The sequence below is a fragment of the Chelmon rostratus genome, chromosome 3, assembly GCF_017976325.1.
Source record: "Chelmon rostratus isolate fCheRos1 chromosome 3, fCheRos1.pri, whole genome shotgun sequence".
NCBI classification, from domain to species: domain Eukaryota; kingdom Metazoa; phylum Chordata; class Actinopteri; order Chaetodontiformes; family Chaetodontidae; genus Chelmon; species Chelmon rostratus.
In genome coordinates, this window is record NC_055660.1 from 14,171,216 (window position 1) to 14,192,988 (window position 21,773).

Here is a 21,773-nt window from a genome sequence, read left to right on the forward strand (position 1 = left end):
AGCGGCGGTGAGCAGGGAAGAGGCTGAGACAGAGAGAGAGAGAGAGAGAGAGAGAGAGAGAGAGAGAGAGAGAAGCATGGGGGTGCTGAAGAGAAAGAGAGAGGGGGGGAGAGAGACATGGAGGAGCTGAAGAGAGAGAGAGAGAGAGGGGGGGAGAGAGACATGGAGGAGCTGAAGAGAGAGAGAGAGAGAGAGGGGAGAGAGACATGGAGGAGCTGAAGAGAGAGAGAGAGAGAGAGAGAGAGAGAGAGAGAGGGGAGAGAGACATGGAGGAGCTGAAGAGAGAGAGAGCGAGAGGGGAGAGAGACATGGAGGAGCTGAAGAGAGAGAGAGAGAGAGGGGAGAGAGACATGGAGGAGCTGAAGAGAGAGAGAGAGAGAGAGGGGGGGAGAGAGACATGGAGGAGCTGAAGAGAGAGAGAGAGGGGAGAGAGACATGGAGGAGCTGAAGAGAGAGGGGGGGAGAGAGAGACATGGAGGAGCTGAAGAGAGAGGGGGAGAGAGACATGGAGGAGAAGAGAGAGGGGGGCATGGAGGAGCTGAAGGGGGGCATAGAGGAGCTAAAGAGAGAGACAGAGAGAGAGAGATGGAGGAGCTAAAAAGAGAGAGAGAGAGAGGTAGAGAGACATGGAGGAGTAGAAGAGAGAGAGAGAGAGAGAGAGAAATGCCAGAAGACAGATCTGACTTCCTCCGCCAGCTGTTGACTCTCACGACAGTCTGCCCTGTGTTGCGTTATGTGCGATATTGTGACACATTGAAAATGCACACAAGGAGGAAAAAGACAAACAAATGAAACACATGCACTTTTCCTACAATACACATGCTTCCTAAATCAATTTAAAACATATTTTCATATCAGGTCACAACCAGGTGAGTATCAAAACAAATCAAAATAAGTGCACATAATGGTCGAGTGCTAATTGTTGGCTGATTCCAACTGCCTTTTTTCCAATAGTCTCTCTAAAATTACAACTGAAGCATATTGTGAAAGAAGAAGGAGATATATATATATATATATATATATATATATATATATATATATGTCTATATATATATATATATTGCACATCATCACATAAAGGTGATCACATGGAAAACATATACCAGGGCTGGATATGTCAGACAACAATCTGAAAATAAAGCACACAGCCTGACTCAGATGGGTTTGAACTTCATGCACATGGCCCTGCTGCAGTCTAACAGAGTACATTGTCTCCCTCTAGTGGTTTTAAGCGGGAAATCACAACTTTGAGTCCACTCAAATACTAATGTAAGATAAGACTACGTGACATGACTACATGGCCAAAGATACTTGATTCTTCCTTTACTACTCCAAAACGTCTTAATTAGTTTCAGAAAATAAAATCATATAATTAGTCAGATTGTCAGTTTCAAGTCATAAATTATGAAAATAAATATCATCACATACTGTATCACAGTAACTCATCACATTAAGTTGCTCAGAAACTTTGATTGTCTTATTTCCCAGCATGCATTGTATCTGGGAAAGTTCTGATTCAGTTTCAAGAAATCAAATGAGTCAATACACTTGTGCTCTAAAAGGCCAATATTGTGTACAGTAATAAGAAGATGTAGCATGATAACAATTAGTCTGAAATTCTGCAGCACAGTTACTAACGAAAGGCTTCAGAATAGCTGGTATGGAATGTGTATGTGTTGTTTGACCGTGCCAAAAGGCAGAAGTGTGAAGCGTTCAACAGAGATAACTGTCAGACAATCCTTGTTCAGTGGCATTCGTAGTTCATTCATCCTTGAACATGCAAAAAGGGGTGGAAACAGTCATGTGAAGAATGGATAAAGAGATCTTGAGAGAGAAGTTCAGCCACCCGCTGCCTCATTTCAGCGCTCGTCGAGTTGTAGGTTTCGGGAAGTTGCAGAAATTATGATCCCATATAGGTAGACTGGGTCTCAGTGCTGCTTCATATTCTAGTGTAGTATATTATGTATTTGTGTTGTCTGCATTTGAGTCCTCCCTCTGTTGCCCAAATTCACTGAACTTGACATTAGGTGATTTAGTGTGAGTGCTTACGGCCTGAATGTCACATATACTGCGGTTCACGGTTCATAATTCTCATGAAGTGGAACCTCTTGTGTAACACATGTTGACCACATCCATGTGCAGCTTTAGTATCAGCTGGTAGGCTGATATCTGTGCTGATATCTATGTTTATATGAAGCAACGGCCACATATTTGGCAATAGAAGGGAGGGTCCGGAAGTGTAGGAAATCAACAGCATTTAAAAAAAAAAAAAAACCTGTTAGAATGTGACAGTATACAAGTCTGGAGTCATGCACACAGGTTTGGAACAGTATCAAAGTGAGTAACCTTTTCTACTACTTTTAATTTTTTGCTGTTATTATTGAATTATAAAGTGCGTTCAGTTATTTCTCTTAACTCCATAAATTTTATATTTTCCTATATTTTTTCCTCATTTGTGACACAAGCGCTCAGACATGAGGTACTGGACTCAAATGCACGACTCGAAAATAACACCAAAGTAGAAAAAGGGCTCAAGGCCGGTTTAATAACAAAAATGCCCTGACTACAAAAACTATGAACAAAAGGTGCTTGGTAAGGACTAACATGGATCACGAAGTTCACAAGACAATCTGGCACAGGACAAGGGGAGACGCAGACTACATGTCACTGGCCACTTTATTATGTACACCTTGCTTGTACCGGGTTGGACCCCCTTTTGCCTTCAGAACTGCCTTAATCCTTCGTGGCATAGATTCAACATGGTACTGGAAACATTCCTCAGACAGGAATTCCATATTGACATGATAGCATCAGGCAGTTGCTGCAGATTTGTCGGCTGCACATTCATGATGCAAATCTCCCGTTCCACCACATCCCAAAGGTGCTCTATCGGATTGATATCTGGTGAGTGTGGAGGCCATTTGAGTTCAGTGAACTCATTGTCAAGAAACCAATCTGAGATGATTCGAGCTTTATGACATGGTGCGTTATCCTGCTGGAAGTAGCCATCAGAAGATGGGTACACTGTGGTCATAAAGGGATGGACATGGTCAGCAACAATACTCAGGTATGCTGTGGCATTGAAACAATGCTCAATTGGTACTAACAATTGATACAAGGCAGGATGGATCCATGCTTTCATGGTGTTGACGCCAAATTCTGAACCTACCATCTGAATGTTGCAGCAGAAATCGAGACTCATCAGACCAGGCAGCATTTTTCCAATCTTCTATTGTCCAATTTTGGTGAGCCTGTGCGAATTGTAGCCTCAGTTTCCTGTTATCTGACAGGAGTGGGACGCGGTGTGGTCTTCTGCTGCTGTAGCCCATTTGCCTCAGGGTTCGACGTGTTGTGCAGCCAGAGATGCTCTTCTGCATACCTCGGTTGTAACGAGTGGTTATTTGAGTTACTGTTGCCTTTCTATCAGCTTGAACCAGTCTGGCCATTCTCCTCTGACCTCTGGCATCAACAAGGCATTTTTGCCCACAGAACTGCCGCTCACTAGATATTTTCTCTTTTTCGGACCATTCTCTGTAGAGATGGTTGTGCGTGAAAATCCCAGTAGATCAGCAGTTTCTGAAATACTCAGACCAGCCCGTCTGACACCAACAACCATGCCACGTTCAAAGTCACTTAAATCACTTTCTTCCCCATTCTGATGCTCGGTTTGACCTGCAGCAGATCGTCTTCACCATGTCTACATCCCTAAATGCATTGAGTTGCTGCCATGTGATTGGCTGATTAGAAATTTGTGCTAACGAGCAGTTGGATAGGTGTACCTAATAAAGTGCCCGGTGAGTGTATATACATGAGGTAACAAGGAACAGGTGGAGACAATCAGGGCGGGGCAGACAATCAGACAGGCGGGAAAGACACCAGGAAGTCAGGGTTCTGAAACGAGAGGAGAGTTAGGGTTTCGAATGGTTTTGAATGGAAAGCAAACACACTATATAAAAATGTCAAAATGGATGGATAGTAAGTTACATATTTGTGAAGAGATTGATAGAAATACTCAACATATATCATTCTATATTAATATATTCAACATTTTGTCTGATTATTAGTTTAGAGACGACAGCAGCCATGTTGTTGGCCGAAGCTGGGTGTTTGTTTGCGGGTTTCATCCTCTATGTATCAGGTAGGAATGTTTATCCCATTTCATTCCACACTAATCTGTTTTCATGGCACTCTATGTACAATAGGTATGACGTATCATCCCTAAAGGAGCATTCCGCCAATTTTTACTTGTCTCATCACGAGGAGTACTCCTCAGCCTAACATGATCACTGTGTGCAGCTGCTTTTTTGACATCTGGCATTGATATGCCAGATGTTTACTGATGAAAGCTTCTGTTAAAGGGGATCGGGGGCGAGCAGATAGGATCTGTGCTTTAAAGGGTTCATCGGTGGATCTGCCCTGCTCAGCTGAATATCTCACTTCAAACATGAGCTGGTACACTGTCCACTGGAACATCTCCAGGTTTGTTCGGAATGACCTCTTTGGAGATGGAAATCGAACAACGTACAACATATCTGGGGAGAGTAACTTCACTTTGACAATCAATGATCTGAGAGAGAGCGATGCCGGTTATTACTGCTGTGGAACCACAAGTGACAACGCAGGACACTGCTGGATCTATAGAACTGAGCTCTACGTCACAGGTACAGCAGCTGGCTGTCAATTTTAGTAATGCATCAATACATCAATTCTTATTTTACTCACAATCCTCTCAGACCTGCAGGTGAAGGTGATTCCCACCACAGAGGGACAGAAAGTAACACTGATGTGTAGCACCAGCTGCCCTCTGACTGAAAACCCTGCAGCCTACATCTGGTACAAGAACAGAGAGTTTCTCTATCAGGACTGGTCTCCCTGGTACCAACATATGGTCAGCAGTGAGGAAGCAGTCAGGTACTCCTGTGCTATCAAAGGCTACGAGGATCTCAGAGCCCCGGAAGTCTCAGTGGGTGAGTGCCATTGGTTATTACATGACGAAACATATGGTCAGAAGTGTGCTTTGTTGCACCTGTAACCACACCCAGCAGTGATGTCACAGTGGTGTTAAGCTCATGTCTCGTAGCTCATTATGACCTGAAATTGTAAAGTTTCCGAAACACTATAACTTCATTATTGAAAATACTGAATGTCTTTTCTTTTTGTCCAGATTCAGTCACATCAACCTGCTTTCATGTGACCTATGCTAAAGGGGGAATGTGTTCTTACAATCATGCATCAGAGGATGAGCCCTGCTCCATTGCATTTCCAACAGGTCAAGTTTCCCAGACACACGCAAACATATCCCACCCTGACATCCTTTGAAGGGTAACTACATCCTCAAATTCTGCTAGAAATCTCTTTCTATCAGTAAGTTTTAAAAAAATGTAACAGAGGCATGAGACGTGGCCTTGTGGCTATGTAGTGGATGATGCTGAAGGTCGGGGGACAAAAGGGGGAATGAATGACAACCATTTAGTGTTGCATGGACAGCGACATAGAGCTGGTAGTCAGAGCTAGCTACTGTCAGACTCTCTGTTTCTCTGCTGGAAAGACAAGGAGTGTGGTGGAGCTTTCACAGTCCATACAAGCACATTTACTCCATGTTCCTTTGAAAGAGGTGCCATGTGGGGACCGGCATCGTATCTTGGCTGGCAGCTCTCCAATGTCAGGTTCTCCAGTGTGTCTATGGGAGAATTTCAGTGCATAGCATGTGCATTTAACATTACTACAACCATGATAGTAATAAAGTTGGGACGCTGTGAAAAAGGTCAATAAAAACATAATGCAATCATTTGCAAACAAGCTGTGTTTAACGACAACAATGTGTTCCTGAGCCCGTGTAGTAAAATCCTACATATTATCATGTGAATTTCCCTCCATCCCTACTTGTGAAAGACCTTTCCAGGATGCTCCTTTCATACCCAATCATGATGCTATCACCTGTTACCAATCAACCTGTTTTTCTTAATAATGTACTCAATGGCTGCATATATGATATAATGCTAAAAGACTGAGGACTAAACACAAAAAGCTGTTCTGTTTTTTGTCTTTTTATTTGAAAAATCACCTGTATTAATATTATATGCAAACAAGAATCTGTGATGCGTAGTGCCAACAAAAAATCATATTTTCATAATAAAGATGTGTTAGCTATATAATTTCTGTTTGTCTTATCATAGTTTATTAAAAAAAGAACAAAAAGTAAATCTTCACCTTTATACTTTCAGTGACAACAGTTTCACACATTATTTCCTCAAGCCAGTTCAAGAATCAAATAATTCATATGTTTGATTAATTAATTTTTCAATGTAACATGGCACAGTAACTGATGTGTCTTTATCATGTCCCAACAGAAGTACATGTTCAAAAAACTCCTTTGGAAGACAACTATTTCAGACTGACCTGTACCCCCAGCTGTCCTCTGACTCACCCTAAAACTGCCTATAGGTGGTACTGGGATTCACGCCTTTACAAAAACTCTGACAGTCAACACTTAACAGTTCCCAGTAGGCCTGGTGAATACTCCTGTAGTATGAAAGGCCATGAGGATCTGCACACTGCTAGTGTCTGTGAGTATGAACCAGCCGTTGTCTCTCTGTCATTAGTTTGAGTATCTATAATAAGAAGCATCATTTAAATATTGTTTGAGCATCACTTTTTAATCAGGCGACCTGAAGGGTTTTTAAGCTTCAGTTAATGGGTTTCTTAATGCTAAATAAAAAAAATTATCAAAGATTTATATACTGGTTATATGTCATTCATAAGAACAACTTTTGGGTTGTAAAAAATCCTTCTCAAGCATAGTTCATTGTTAATTAATTAATCATCATTACTTTGTTAATGATTTATTAGCATTTATAATACAGATATCTTTGTAACTTTTTCAGATGGCTTCTAGAAAAGTGAAAAACTGATGACATTATTAACCTTACTAAAATATTTCATTAAAACAGCATGTTAATTTTAAATCACTGATTAGTGCAACTTTTAAGTGTCACAATGACAAAATACTATCCCGCAATTAGATTTGATTCTGTCAGGGTGGTGTGGCTGAACAAGGCTAGGGGACCCAGGAGCAAAGACAAAATGTCAAAGTGTAGTTTAATCTCGGCAAAGGCACCGACAGGGATGAGGCAGAATATCAGAGTCAATGGCAGGCAGAGTTGGAAGCACAGGCAATGTACAGGCAGAGGCACAGAGGGCGTGGGCAAAATATTAAAGTCAAGGACAGGCAGAGTTCAGGATACCGGGCAATAAATGATCACAGGGCAGGAAGTTGCAAAAAGCCAAAAACACAAGCAAAGTAAAAGAGGCAGAAATGTCCCAAAATTGTCCAAAAACAGAAAAAGGCTCACATGGCAAAAACTCCAAAAACAGTTCCAAAAAGCTTCCAGTTATCAAGGACAAAACTCACATGGCAAGAAGGGTCACAAACTAGGCAAAACAGACAAGGCAAGGCTTGACCACGAGCACGAGCACGAGCACGAGCACGAGCACGAGCACGAGCATGAGCATGAGCATGAGCAACAAGCGAAGAGTACACTTCCGAGTAGCAAACAACAATCTTGCAATGACCGTAGTCCTTGGCTTAGTTTTAAAGTCGTAGCTGATGAGCAGAGTGGAGGCAGGTGTAGCCAGGCTGTGGTAGGTGATTGGTCGCTGGTGGTGTGGTGTAGGTTCAGACCATTGTCACCAGAGGGCAGGGCCACAGGGGAAAAGTGGACAGGAATATGCAGGGCCAACCCTGCATGTCAGACTGCAGGACAGTTTAGGGCTGGGCTGTGACAGATTCATTATAATCATTGCATTTCAAGTACTGAAACAATCAAATGCAGTCATGCATTTAACCAGAAGTGCAACAAACAGTTAGGTGCAGAGTAATGCACATACTGATTGAGGTAATAGATAGGATAAACAGTAAGGGATAAATATGAATATGCTAATATAAATACAGTATGCACACAGTAGAACAGCGAGAAATGAAGACCTAAAGGTGAAGGTCAAGCTTCTCTGTATTTCTCTGTCTTTTACTACTTTCAGATTGATGTTCTATTAAAGAATTTGCAGGATTTATAAGAGGTAAAAGAAAAAACATCATATTCAAACAATATTATTACCTGCCGAGGGAGTTCTTGCATGTCATCGCGATAACTGTGTGATAAATAAGGTTTAATCTTATCTTATCTTATCTAACATATTTTATGCCCACTGAAAAGTTAAAGTTGTTAACCTTAAGTATTTTTTTAAGAAACAAAGCAGATATTTTCATCATAACAATTACGTATCAAATGACAATGTGAAAGGAGTCACTCGAAGTGATGAGCCTACAGAGGATCATCACCTGGATCCACAGCTTTACAGAGCTTTAAAGTCTTCTTCTTCTTCTTCTTCTTCTTTAAGTTTAACATTTGGTCTTCCATTTGTATTTCAGGTAGCATTGATAAGGGATGCAAAATTGTGAACTACTTCATCAGAAGAATCTGTGCTGTGGAGGGCTCATCTGTGAACATTTCCAGTGAATACTCGTATCCCGTCGGCTGGCAGCCATACTCTAAAACTTGGTATAAAATGAAGAGAAGTGGTGAGAATGTCGCTGAAAACCTGACAGGGGCTGCAGGTCATCTGGAGTATCATGAAAACATGAATGGCAGCCACATCTTGAGAATTAAAAAGCTAAAGAAGGAGGATTCAGCAGAATATATGCTTAGACTCCCGACAAAATCCAGAGCAGAGAAAGAGTCTTTTGATTCTCCTGGAGTGACTCTGGTTGTCACAGGTAATTCTTCAGGGTAAACACCTGGGTATCTCTCAGACTGTGTCCCTCCCCGATCAGATACAAGCAGTCAGCATACTACACTCTGTCAGTCCAGCAGGACAGAAGGGTGGTTCAGACTTAAATGTGCCGTGTGATACTTTTGTCTCCAACCTCTGGCAGTGAGAGTAATTACACAAACACCGTTCACATGCTAGTGACGCCACAGACTCCGCTATACTAAAATCTGACAAACCTGTAGTCGTATGCACAAGTTTTGGAAACCCAAGATATTTGCATTCTCAGATAACTTTTACTTAGGTCTCAGACCTTAATTAGCTTGTTTAGGCTATGGTTTATAAACAGGCATCGTTAGGAAAGGCCAAATGATGCAAATTTCAAAGCTTTATAAGTGGTCTGATTCTGCCAAACAGCCGTCTAGCACTCTTAAAATTAAAATATCTGATGCCCACATAGCAGGAGAAGGCTATAAGAAGATAGCAAAGCATTTCCAGGTAGCCGTTTCCTTAGTTCGTAATGCAATTAAGACATGGCAGCTAACAGGAAGACCAAGAGGGCTGCTATAGAGGTCACTAAAAGGCTTTTTATGGTTTTATCAATGTGTACATGACTACAAATCAGTTTACCAAATATACACAGTCAAGTTTCAATCATAACTCATGTCTTTTACATTTACTGACCAGTCTAACCATCCTCCAGGCCTGAAAGTGACAATGACTCCGTCTGCAGTGGTGACAGAGGGTCAGAGAGTCACACTGACCTGCAGCACCAGCTGCCCTCTGGCTGACAACTACATTTGGTTCTTGAACAGTCAACCTCTGACCCTGCCAGAGACACAAAACAAGTGTCTGGTTCTGGATCCGGTCGGCAGTCAGCATGCAGGAAACTACTCCTGTGCTGTCAAATCTCAAGAAGGCTTCAGCAGTCCTGAAGTGACTCTCACTGTGCAAGGTGGACATGCCTTTTCATTTTAACCGAAGGTGTTTGAGGCATTAGACAAACTTTTGCAATTGTAAGGGAATAGGACACATAACCTTTTCCTCTCCTTTTGTATTCTTTTAAAGTTTTAGCCAACCACTGACACAAATCTTAAATCCATTTCTCTCCAGCTCAAGGAAACTCAATGGCAATAATTAATGTAGTAAGACTGGTAGTCGCATTACTAATCCCGATTCCTCTGCTTCTCTTCCACCTGTGGATGAGGTAAAAGACTTGACAGACTTCAATTGAAATGCTTTTACTTTCACTTCCTGTAGTCTGCATTTTGACTTTGCTTTTAACAATAGTAATTTGAACTGCTTGACCAATAGTGTGTTTGCATGTGCATGTGTGTGTGCACATATGCATTTCCCTTGGTCACCTTCTTTGTTTTAACTGCCCTGTAGATGGACTCGCTCTAAGTCATGGTCATGAATCCTGAACCAGGAACAGCAGGAAGACACTGTTCCACACAGTGTGGAAATACTGCATGTCTTGATCACCGCGGTACAAGTTGGTGAGACTTGATCTGACAATGCAAAGGCTTTGACTTTGTCAGCTTTTCGTGCATTGCTTCTTTCTCAGAGCATCCAAAACAAGTAATGCATCTTAAATATTTCATTGTTTATTGTGTACTTGTCATGTTAAAACTGTAATATGGATGTAAAAGAAAATTTCTTTTGAACTCAATTAAGAGTCTATTATAATTGTGATTGAAAAATACTGCTATACTGGCTTAATTTGTACAAATTGTAGGTGACCTTCACACATGTTAACAAAATGCATCCCTCCTCACCATCCCTGAGTAGCAGATGGGTTGTTTAGTTGAATATGTTAGTCTTGTCTGCCTGACTCATTGGTCCATTATGTGACTGACGTTTGGATCTATGTACCCAGCCATGGCTCTGAAACTGTGCGGTGTATTGATAAATCCATGGCAATGTCTGTGGCTGAAGTTGAAGTCAGATTTGTAATTGTGCCTTTTTCTCTCAATAACACCTCTCTGCCAGTTTGGTCCTGGATCTATTCTCTAAACTGTGTCCGGTAAATATTCAATTCAATACTATATTGTAGCCTATGTGCTCTATAGAGTAGTGTCGCCTTCATGCTGAAGTAGAACTCTTACCTTGTATTACGATTATCAGCATTAATTTCTATACTGTGCATTTTTATCTTAACTCTTAAATTACTATTATTATTAACATTATGGTTATGTCATCTTTGTAGTAGTTTGTAACTGTAGTTTTTTTTTACTTTTTTTTACCTTTTTAAGTATTTCATTCTTCTTTCTAACTGTGTGTTGGGCAGTTTGTACTGCAACAAAGGAATTTCCCTACGGGGATCAATAAAATCCTTCTGAATCTGAATGATCAAAAGTGACAAATTGTAATATGAAGTTGCAGAAGAGCAAGAAGATCATAGAGACACACTGCTGCCTGTAGTATTCGAATATTTCTATGATCACTCAGAAGCATCTGTAAATACAACCCTAGACCAAGTCGCCTCTGTAAAAAAAATATTTTAGAGGAGACATGACTACAGATATAGATTTTACTATACTGTAGGCTCATGAAGTGTTCCTGAGCCCATGTAGTAACATCCTTCATACAATCATGTGTTCACAAAGTGTTGAACCTCGCTCCATCCTCGCTTGTGAACGACTGAGCCTTTCCAGGATGCTCCTTTCATGCCCAACCATGATACTATCACCTGTTACCAATCGACCTGTTTACCTGTGGAATGTTCCAAACAGGTGTTTTTGGAGCGTTCCACATCTTTCCCAGTCTTTTTGCTGCTCCTGTTGAAATGTGTTGCTGCATCAAATTCAGAATAAGCTGATATTTACAAAAATCAATGAAGCTGATGAGGTCAAACATTAAATATATTGTCTCTGTTCTGTTTATGTCAAAAAGGATGTGCATGTTGTCACATGTAATGTGTATGTTTTACATACACATTAGCGAACCAGCTTTTTTTGGAATCGGGGTTGTAGTTCTTGAGATATTTCTATTCAGACTGAAGGGTTGGACCGACTTATTAGAACAAATAGTGCTCAGCCTTATACTATCATATTTAAATACTTTGGGAAATATATCCTAACATCAATATCAAGATGTTGTGATATGTGAACAAATGTAGGGCTAACAATAGATCAGTTGAAGTAAAGTCTGCAGTTTCCTCTTCACACCTTTAGCACCCTTGAACAACCAATCAACCGCAAACAACACTTTGATCACTGACACCTTTGTCATCTTTTTGGTGAACACGTATTGCTGTTTAAAACTGCAGCATGTTGCAATAAAATCCAATACAAGCTGCAGAAATGTACAGACAAACACCGTACATAGATTCTTAAAAGCTAAAAATAATGATGACCTCAAGAGGAAGGAGGTGAAGTGCAGAGCTGTATGCTGTGTGTTCACCTCCACTGATCAAAAGTCAATTCTATCCTCTTTGGCTTTTATTGTAAACTGCCGTTGATTTTGACGCAGGGTTATAATTTGGACACTACAAACAGCCATGTGGTCGGCAGAAGTTGGATGTATGTTCGTGGGCTTCATCCTGTACACCTCAGGTATTAATGATTGTTCACAATATCTTATATTAATGATGAATTGTAAACAGGATATGTATAACATCTGTTATGTATGATGATTAACTAAGAACTAAGAAGAAAAACATGAAAATGTTCACTTTTTTCTTGATTAATTTGTTGATTAATCCAGAAAGCCATATATTTGTCCAAACGTTGCTAATGAAGGTCTTTGGAGACAAGCAAACAGCATCTGTGCCCTAAAAGGTTCGTCAGTGGATCTGCCCTGCTCAGCTAAAAAGATCACTTCAAGCACTAAGTGGTACACTGAACACTGGGATGCCTACCAACATATTCAGACAGAGGTCTCTGCAGATGGAAATCATGTAAAGTACAACACGTCTGAAGGGAGTAATTTCACTCTAACGATCAAAGGTCTAACAGAGAGTGATGAAAATGTTTACTGCTGCAGAGAAACTGACCAACCAGAACACTGCTGGGCCAATAGAATTGAGCTCCACGTTGCAGGTACAGCAGCGGACAGTAATGCATTACTTTAAGACTGACATCAGTATATCAAACTTATTTTACACATCATCATCCTCTCAGACCTGCAGGTGAAGGTGATTCCCACCACAGAGGGACAGACAGTAACACTGATGTGTAGCACCAGCTGCCCTCTGACTGAAAACCAAGCAGCCTACATCTGGTACAAGAACAGAGAGTTTCTCTATCAGGACTGGTCTCCCTGGTACCAACATATGGTCAGCAGTGAGGAAGCGGTCAGGTACTCCTGTGCTATCAAAGGCTACGAGGATCTCAGAGCCCCTGAAGTCTCTGTGGGTGAGTGAGCATGTTTATCTTCTTGTCATGTTACGCTGGATAAACTTCAAAATGTATGAAAAACTGTGACTATGGCCTGAATGTGCTATTTTTTTCATATCCAGATTCTGTTACACTGACCTGCTTTAACGTGACCTATGCTAAAGGGAGAATGTGTTCTTATAAGCAGACATCAGCTGATGAGCCCTGCTCCATCACATACCCCAGAGGTGGTGACCTCCACACTCTACAAACATTTACAAACACAAAAACACCTTCAGAACCCTCCACCCGCGACACTTTCTGACAAACAATCAAGCATCCCTATTTCACACAGTGTGGATGTGATGACTATTCCCAGCAAGAATCACATGTAGTCATTCAGGTCAGTTACAGATTAGAGCCTTTTCTACAAGACATCAGTAAGCCACATCACTGTCATTAAGTAAGAAAGTGTTCATTATCATTCTTCGCTTTCTTTAAGAAATGAAAACAAAAACAAAAACAAATCCTCACTGCTGGCATAATTACTGCTAAACACAATCTGCCTTTATTTCTAATCATTTCTGAGCAGAAGTACATGTTCAAAGGATACCTGCAGATGGCTATGTCACTCTGAACTGCAGCACCAGCTGTCCTCTGACCGACCCCAGAACCCCCTTCAGGTGGTACCACAATGGACAGTTATCCAGATACATCCGAAGTCACAAGTTTTCAGTCTCCCTCTACTCAAATAAAAGAGTCTCCTGCGCTGTGGAAGACCAGGAGGCTCTGCTGTCTGCTGAAGTCTGTAAGTATTAAGCAGCTCACACAGTTTGTCAGTTCATATGACTGCAAAAGTTCAGATGTATTTTACATCTGTTCCCAGCGCATTATCTGTTCATATCCAAAAAATGCATTTGTATTTGTTTGTATCCCTAATAAAGTTCTTCAGTCAAAATAAAAAATCTATCAATAATCATATTCAAGCTTTAACAATAATCAGCTACTTTTGTTTTTTGATGTGTATTTCAGGCCCTGATGTTAAGTACTGCTGGAGTGTGAATTATGCAACTCGGAGAATCTGTGCACCAGAAGGATCTTCGGTCAATATTTCAAGCGAATATTCTCATCCTGACAACCAGCAGCCAAAGTCTGAAGTATGGTATAAAATAAAGGGGCGTGGGAAGGGAGGAGGTGCAGAGCTGATTGAGGCCACAGGCCGCGTGGAGTATCATGACAGCAAGAGGAACCACCACGTCCTGAGAATTAAAAACCTGACGAAAAATGACTCGGCAGAATACACATTCAGAGAACCACAACAGTACGATTTACCTGGAGTGACTTTGGTTGTCACAGGTAATTCTTTAGAATAATATTTGTATATTTGTAATAGAGAATTTGTTGCTCACCATGTTCAGAGCATAATCTCGGCCCTGTCCAACGCTAGAGCCAGGTTAGCCAAAATCCGCCTACCAGCACCTCTGCAGTCCTCTAATTTACATGATACATCTTGTTTATTTCCTCTGCACAAAAACCAAAGTGTGAAAACAGTTTCACGGTGGGTTGTATGCCAGAGTATTTCTTGGCGAGGCACAGTGACTTCATGGAGTCTCCTTGCTTACTACTCCGAGCCAAGAAATAGTCCGGCACATTTTGTACACCTCTGTCTTTATACAGGTTTTAAAAATGAGATATAACACGATGATTAAATAACAGTAATAAGAACATTATCGTCACATTAGTATCATCTGTGTGCACATCAGGCTAATTTGCTCATGGTGTCATTAAAGCTGACCAGTTATGTGAGAGTCACCTTTTATATTTACATCACAGTTAAATTGTGACTCACCTTCAGAAGTATCTTGATAGCTATTGGATGGATTTCATATCACTCTGTTGGAGTTGTGGGAACTACAAGAACACTCTGAGTGACACTTCTGTTTCCTCATTAACAATCTTTGGCTTAGTTAAGACATCAGCTTGCAGACAAAGATCACACAAACCTGACAACAGGTTTTATTTTGGTCTGACATTACGTAACTCATGGAATTAACCTGCAATAGATGATATTATTGGCTACTGGATACTTATTATTATGGTTGTTATTATCATGACTGCAGGTCAGTTTGCTAAATTGACACATAAAAGTTTTTGACTTAATATAATAAATACGGTATCTGTTTGTGATCCATCTAACCACGTTTCAGGTCTGAAAGTCACGTTTACGCCCTCTGCAGTGGTGACAGAGGGTCAGAGAGTCACACTGAGCTGCAGCACCAGCTGCCCTCTGGCTGACAACACAAACTACATCTGGAAGTTGAACAGTCGACCTCTGACCCTGTCAGAGAACCAGAACAAACAGCTGGTTCTAGACCCAGTCACCAGTCAGCATGCAGGAAACTACTCCTGTGCTGTCAAAACCCACATCAGCTCACGTGAATGGACTCTCACTGTTCACGGTGGGCATTCCTGCTCATTTGAAATGAAAAGTTTGTTGGCATTAGAAGCAATTTCACAACTCTAGGGAATAAGACACATACAACCTGCTTTTGCTCCAACCAGTAACACAAATCTTGCATCAATCTCTCTCCAGCTCGAGGAAAATCAATGATAATAATAAATGCAGTGAGACTGGTAGTCCTATTAATGATCCCAGTTCCACTCCTTCTCTTCCACCTGTGCATGAGGTAAAAGACCTGACAGTCTTTGATTTACATGCTTTTACTTTTACTTCCTGCTGTCTACATCATGTGTAGCAGTAATTTGTACTGTCTGACCAAAACAAATCCAGGAAGAAGTTCCTCCACCGCTGAGCCGAATGGGAGACGTGAAAGGTGAGTATAGAATCTGAGCTAGAAACTTGCGTGTTCGTGTGTTTTCCTCTGTCATCTTTCCTGTTTTCTATTCTCTGCAGAACTACTCAAAATGTGACAACGTGTCATTCACGGTCATGAATCCTGTGAATGCAGCACAGAGAAAACCAAAGCAGCAGGAAGACACTGTGTAATGTCTGCTTTGGTTTTTAGGTATCCTTGATGTGTTTTACACAGACAATTACGTGCTTAAATGTTAGCCATAGCAAAGCAGTCATTTTAAGATAATAATTATTTTTCAGTAAAATCAGTAAAACTAATGCAACGTTAATATCACTGTAAGGTTTGTTTTGCCGTTGCTCTTGTATCAGCTGTATGAAAAATAAATACATAAGTACATACATTTCTCTTTTGAGTTTAAGTTCATTACAATGATGCTGATGTTGAGTAAAACAAAATGTACTAATAGACAGTAGTAGCAGGGACATGCACACACACAGCAGGTGAACTGCAGTTTTATTCTGTTCTGTGTAGCAGTGGTTATGATTATTATTATTGTTGTTGTTGTTATTGTTATTATTATTATTACTAGTAGTAGTAGTAGTATCAATCATAATGTAATTTGTGGCTTAAATGTCCATTGAAGAGGCGGAAAATCATCAAGATCTGTGTGTAGCGATGAGGAGGCTGCAGCCTTCCTCAAATTAATCGATGAAACAATGAAAATTTTTCCACGTTTGAGGTTTGACTGGAGCGCTTTTAATCAAGTGTGTCATGTGTTTGCACCCTCTTCTTCTCCAATTAAAATAGCACCTGAAAACAACAAAAGTTTTTAGTGTTTTAGCTGGTTTGGCTTTCACCATACCAGTGCATGAAGACCATCAATTTCAAATGACTGTATTTGAGATGAACTGCCCACTTCTTGACCTCCATGAGGCACAAGAACAGCTTCCATGTGTTTTTAAGCAGCGTTTGCTCGTTTCTCTCATGAAATCACTGAGATTATGCTCAGATTAATATGAACTGACATGACAGTCAACTGAGGCTCCGTATGAACGTTCAGTATTGTATTTAAAAGTCACATCCACAGCTTCCTCCTCTGCACCACAAACCGAACGCAGGCAACACTTTCTTCACAGCTTCACATCCCTGTCTCTCGCTCTCATAACATTGACACTATTGAGGAACAGTTTCACACTTTTGCAATATACTATGTAAAGATGTCAAAAAGAAATAAATATTATTGGCAAAGAATGAAGAGATAAAAAGTTATTACTGCCTTTAGATGGAATCAAGATGATGTATCCATGTAAAAACATGAAATGAAAGAAATGAGACATTTTTACAATCAGTTTATCACTGAAAGAGGAAGGAAGAGACTCTTTGATGTCACGGGGCATACACCAGCAGTTCGTCCACACCCGCCGTCACGCTCACAAACAATCCACTCTGTCCTCTTCAGCCATTGCTTTGGTAGAAGACTGCCGTCAGTTTGGGCTGGTGAGTTTACATTTTGTTATTCTTATGTATCACCTTGATGTGTTGTGAAAAGGCGGCTAGAAACACTGTTACTAAATCAATGTCCTAAATAGAAACTGAAGGACTGCAGCAGCCATGCAGCTGGCTGAAGCTGGATGTGTGTTTATGGGTTTCATCCTGTACATCTCAGGTATGATTTACTGTTTATCCCTTTTTATATATGCAAAACCATTACCATGATGTGTGATTATTAACTGTAGTTGAATCGTGGTAAACTATGTTGACTTAGATAAAAGAAAACATTGCATATCAGCTCTCAAGATTATCACATAAACTGCTAACATTTCCTTAATTCACGGTACATTATAGTGTTATAATGAGTAAACATCCAGTATTTCAAGGTACACATCTTCTCTATGAACCTTCTGTTAAAGGGGCTCAGGGACGAGCAAACAGCATCTGTGCCTTGAAGGGTTCATCAGTGGATCTGCCCTGCTCAGCCCAAAAGCCCACTTCAAGCATGAAATGGTACACTGAACACTTGGAAGGATCTAAACGTGTTCAGAAGGAGCTCTCTGTAGATGAAAATCATGTAACGTACAATATGTCAGAAGGAAGCGACTTAACTTTAACAATCAAAGGTGTGAATGAGAGTGATGCAAAGTTTTACTGCTGCAGAGAAACTGACCAACCAGAACTCTGCTGGCACAACACAACTGAGCTCCATGTTGCAGGTACAGCAGCGGACAGTAATGCATTACTTTAAGACTGACATCAGTACATGACTTCTTATTTTATTCATCATCATCCTCTCAGACCTGCAGGTGAAGGTGATTCCCACCACAGAAGGACAGACAGTAACACTGATGTGTAGCACCAGCTGCCCTCTGACTGAAAACCCTGCAGCCTACATCTGGTACAAGAACAGAGAGTTTCTCTATCAGGACTGGTCTCCCTGGTACCAAAATCTGGTCAGCAGTGAGGAAGCAGTCAGGTACTCCTGTGCTATCAAAGGCTACGAGGATCTCAGAGCCCCTGAAGTCTCAGTGGGTGAGTGACATTACAAAACCTTTCAAGAACACACAACCGGAACTGGATAAATCTTATGATGGCCTATTGTCAAGTTCAACAACAATAATACTGAATGCCATTGTTTTTTATCCAGATTCTGTCACACCTACCTGCTTTAAAGTGACCTACGCTAAAGGGAGAATGTGTTCTTATACACAGAAATCAGTGGATGAGCCCTGCTCCATCACATATCCGAGAGGTTAACTTTCCACAAACATTTGCAAACACACAAACGCATCTCTCATCCCTCTGTATCACAGTTATGGATGAAAAGTGTATTTTTCATCTCCCAACAGAGGTATACATTACAAGGACTCAAGTGAAGAACCGTAACACACTGACCTGTGACACCAGCTGCCCCACGGCTGACCCTCAAACAGCTTATAGGTGGTACTTGAACAAGCAGTTATTCAGTCACTGCGAGAGTCAAGCTATCACACTTTTACACTCATATTTTGAAATCTACTCCTGTGCTGTCAAAGGCCATGAAAATCTGCGCTCTGATGAAAATTGTGAGTATAAAGTATATATTTTTCAACTTACGGAATAGGGCATGCCTAAAGGGCAATAACAACAGCATGGGGGGTGGGCAACAGAAAACCCCTCGCAATAAAATGTTTGATGGGCTTTGATGTAGACACTAGTTTGACAAGTCATGTTTGATTCATTTCTACTTGTATTCGAAGTGTTATTAATCAAAAATCTGATTATTTTTCAATTTAGAATATCTTTACGTCAGTAATTGGTGATCTGACTTTCCTCTCACCTCACTTGACTCAGTTTTTGTGACACAATCAGCAGATCTCTTAGCACCTTTCATTATTTCAGCCTCAAACACTAAACACTGTGTATTACTCACAGTCTGTGCTGTACCACACAAAAGAAAATTGAAAATATAAATAGGATCTTTATTGAAAAAGTTGAGACTGGTTAAAATCCTGGATTTTAACCACTCTCAATTATTTTTGCAGTGAATTTAACTTCTACTAAAACTCTTTTATCTGTATTTCAGGTCTCAATTCTAAATACTGTTGGAGTGTGAATTATGTCAGCAGGAGAATTTGTGCCCTCGAAGGTTCCTCAGTGAATATTTCATGTGAATACTCACAGGCGAGCAATCAGCATGCCAGCAAAATATGGAATAAAGTCAAGAGACTTGATGAGGAGGATGCTGAAATTTTGACCGAGGATGCCGGTCGTGTGGAGTATCATGACCACATGGAGAAGGAACACATGCTGAGAATCAATAACCTGCAGAGGAATGACTCAGCAGAATACACATTCAGGCTCCAGATGTATGACGAACGATGGACACAGTCTCATTTACCTGGAGTGACTTTAGTTGTCACAGGTAATACTTTAGCCACACCGTTGATAACAGCCGTCAGCAGACTAATATCTTTGAGAGTTGCTGTCCACGCTTAAAAGCATTTAAGCCTGCAGTTTTCACAGAATGATGTAGCAGTTGTCATCTTTCAAATGTCTTAGTTCATCATAACTTCCTCCACTGCCCAATTTATGTATTTTTAACACTAAAAAACAGTACACAACCTCGTCCATTGGCCAGTTTTTAACTTTTCCAAATTGTTCAATGTATCACATTTAATTTGAGTTTGCCTGAAGCTTTAGTGCTGTGTAAGCATTGTCTTATCTCACGCATACTGTATATTCTCTAAATACTAACTGGTATCAGGTATTTTGTTAATTGAAAGCCTAATTATCCAATATACACACAAAAGCTTAAACAATGCCTCTTTTGTTAATCAATCTATCAAACCATGTTTCAGGTCTGAAAGTGACATTTACTCCTGCTGCAGTGGTGACAGAGGGTCAGAGAGTCACACTGACCTGCAGCACCAGCTGCCCTCTGACTGACAACACAAACTACATGTGGTACCTGAACAGTCGACCTCTGATCCTGTCCGAGAACCAGAACAAACACCTGGTTCTGGACCCAGTCGGCAGTCAGCATGCAGGAAACTACTCCTGTGCTGTCACAGCTCCTCAAAACATCAGCTCTCAGATAGAGACTCTGACTGTTCACCGTGAGCATGGCTTTAAATTTGAATTGAATAGCTGTTAGGGTATCAAAACAACAGGTTGCTGTGACTCTTCTCAACCATTAAGGCTGCTTTCTTTACATTTGGTTGAGGGAAAGTGAAGACTTGATGACTGTGGAGATTATGATTTCACCTACAAAATATCTTATCATAATAATCTTGTATCTTACTTCTTGTTTTTCTGAATGCGTTGCACTGGTAACATCTCACATCAACCTCTCTCCAGTGTTTCCAGGGAAACCAGTAGCGATACTGAATGCAGTAAAATTGGCTGTTTTATTACTGGTCCCACCTGCTGTATTTCTCCTCCACCTGACGATGAGGTAAAGGACTTTTGACATTTCCATTTATGCACCTTCATTTCGTGTTTTCAAAGTCTTCTTGTTGACTTAATATGTCTGTTTTAACATTAATAACTTGCATAATGTAACTAATAAATTCCAGGAAGAAGAAAGCCCCTGCTGCTGAGCTCAGTGACAAAGCACAAACTGGACAGGTGAGTCCAACACCTGAGACTTACAAATGACTGTTTGTGTGTTTGCATCCATGTGTGTATTCGCTGTCTTCTGCTTTCTCTGCCTTTAGATGGACTCGCCGTACGAGAACATCAGACTCATGGCCGTGACTCCTGTCACGCAGACTGAATCAGCAGAGCAGCAGGAAGCCATTGTTTAATATCAGAATTTTAGATCTCCGTCTGAGGTGCTTTGCAGAGTGCATACAAAATGTATGTCTTGTCCATTAAGATTGAAGTCAGCAAGATATTGAGATATTTGAGTACTGCAAAAAACATCTGTATGTAAGTATGTGGTCCGATCAAAGATACAGTACATCCATTCGCTCTTGTACTTTCCTATCTACTTCCTGCCTTAGCAACCACTTCAGGTCAGATGCAAGGCTCTTATCGAATGTTGATTCACAGCTCATGGAGGTCAAATGCATGTTTATGATGTTGATCTTGAAGTTTTTACGATTCTCTTGTTAACTTCCTGTAGAACAAGTAGTAAATGGTTGCATACTGCTGCCACCAGTTTTGATGTTATGTCAATCTTTTTCCTGTTATACTTTATATGTTTTATTGTCATATGTATCTTGTTAATACTTACTGTTACTGTTTAGTTTGTCTGGTATATTTGCAGTTAATTGAATTTCAGATTATGGCTCTTTGCTCCCTTGCTCTCTTGCTCATATTTATTCATTTTATGAGTCTTTTACCCTGATGTTTGAATTGTGCAAATAGATTTAAATAAAAATTAAAACAGGAT

The 21,773-nt window shown here is 40.6% G+C and overlaps 3 protein-coding genes across 4 annotated transcripts; all 3 read left to right on the forward strand.

Annotated features, from left to right (window-relative positions):
* Positions 1-4,070: 4,070 nt before the first annotated feature.
* Positions 4,071-10,254, forward strand: LOC121604706. 2 transcript variants are annotated; one of them, XM_041934281.1, is made up of 9 exons: positions 4,071-4,138; positions 4,359-4,661; positions 4,734-4,967; positions 5,165-5,269; positions 6,351-6,566; positions 8,429-8,773; positions 9,470-9,721; positions 9,880-9,973; positions 10,156-10,213. In XM_041934281.1, the coding sequence occupies exons 1-9, from the start codon at positions 4,084-4,086 to the stop codon at positions 10,181-10,183; spliced, it is 1,632 nt and encodes a 543-aa protein (XP_041790215.1). In that variant the 5' UTR covers positions 4,071-4,083; the 3' UTR covers positions 10,184-10,213. The 2 variants fall into 2 exon arrangements, with proteins under 2 accessions (XP_041790215.1, XP_041790216.1); XM_041934282.1 differs by lacking the exon at positions 9,880-9,973 and having other exon boundaries at positions 10,156-10,254.
* A 2,483-nt stretch (positions 10,255-12,737) lies between these two features.
* Positions 12,738-13,904, forward strand: LOC121604445. Its single transcript, XM_041933957.1, has 4 exons — positions 12,738-12,809; positions 12,899-13,124; positions 13,229-13,333; positions 13,678-13,904. The coding sequence occupies exons 1-4, from the start codon at positions 12,738-12,740 to the stop codon at positions 13,902-13,904; spliced, it is 630 nt and encodes a 209-aa protein (XP_041789891.1).
* Positions 13,905-17,331: 3,427 nt separating this feature from the next.
* Positions 17,332-21,736, forward strand: LOC121604599. The gene is made up of 11 exons (XM_041934160.1): positions 17,332-17,398; positions 17,491-17,567; positions 17,812-18,111; positions 18,194-18,427; positions 18,543-18,647; positions 18,745-18,960; positions 19,461-19,799; positions 20,236-20,493; positions 20,735-20,831; positions 20,953-21,004; positions 21,094-21,736. Exons 2-11 carry the CDS (start codon positions 17,513-17,515, stop codon positions 21,181-21,183), a joined length of 1,746 nt encoding a protein of 581 aa, XP_041790094.1. The 5' UTR covers positions 17,332-17,398; positions 17,491-17,512; the 3' UTR covers positions 21,184-21,736.
* Positions 21,737-21,773: the final 37 nt, after the last annotated feature.

Excerpts from the sequence above, each read along its gene's own strand:
- LOC121604706 (XM_041934281.1), top strand. The coding sequence starts at position 4,084 with ATGTTGTTGGCCGAAGCTGGGTGTTTGTTTGCGGGTTTCATCCTCTAT. Across the intron at positions 4,139-4,358 it reads TTTCATCCTCTATGTATCAG|GGGATCGGGGGCGAGCAGAT; the intron begins GTAGGAATGTTT and ends CTTCTGTTAAAG. Across the intron at positions 4,662-4,733 it reads AACTGAGCTCTACGTCACAG|ACCTGCAGGTGAAGGTGATT; the intron begins GTACAGCAGCTG and ends CAATCCTCTCAG.
- LOC121604445 (XM_041933957.1), top strand. The coding sequence starts at position 12,738 with ATGTTTACTGCTGCAGAGAAACTGACCAACCAGAACACTGCTGGGCCA. Across the intron at positions 12,810-12,898 it reads AATTGAGCTCCACGTTGCAG|GTGAAGGTGATTCCCACCAC; the intron begins GTACAGCAGCGG and ends TCAGACCTGCAG. Across the intron at positions 13,125-13,228 it reads AGCCCCTGAAGTCTCTGTGG|ATTCTGTTACACTGACCTGC; the intron begins GTGAGTGAGCAT and ends TTTCATATCCAG.
- LOC121604599 (XM_041934160.1), top strand. The coding sequence starts at position 17,513 with ATGCAGCTGGCTGAAGCTGGATGTGTGTTTATGGGTTTCATCCTGTAC. Across the intron at positions 17,568-17,811 it reads TTTCATCCTGTACATCTCAG|GGGCTCAGGGACGAGCAAAC; the intron begins GTATGATTTACT and ends CTTCTGTTAAAG. Across the intron at positions 20,494-20,734 it reads AGAGACTCTGACTGTTCACC|TGTTTCCAGGGAAACCAGTA; the intron begins GTGAGCATGGCT and ends ACCTCTCTCCAG.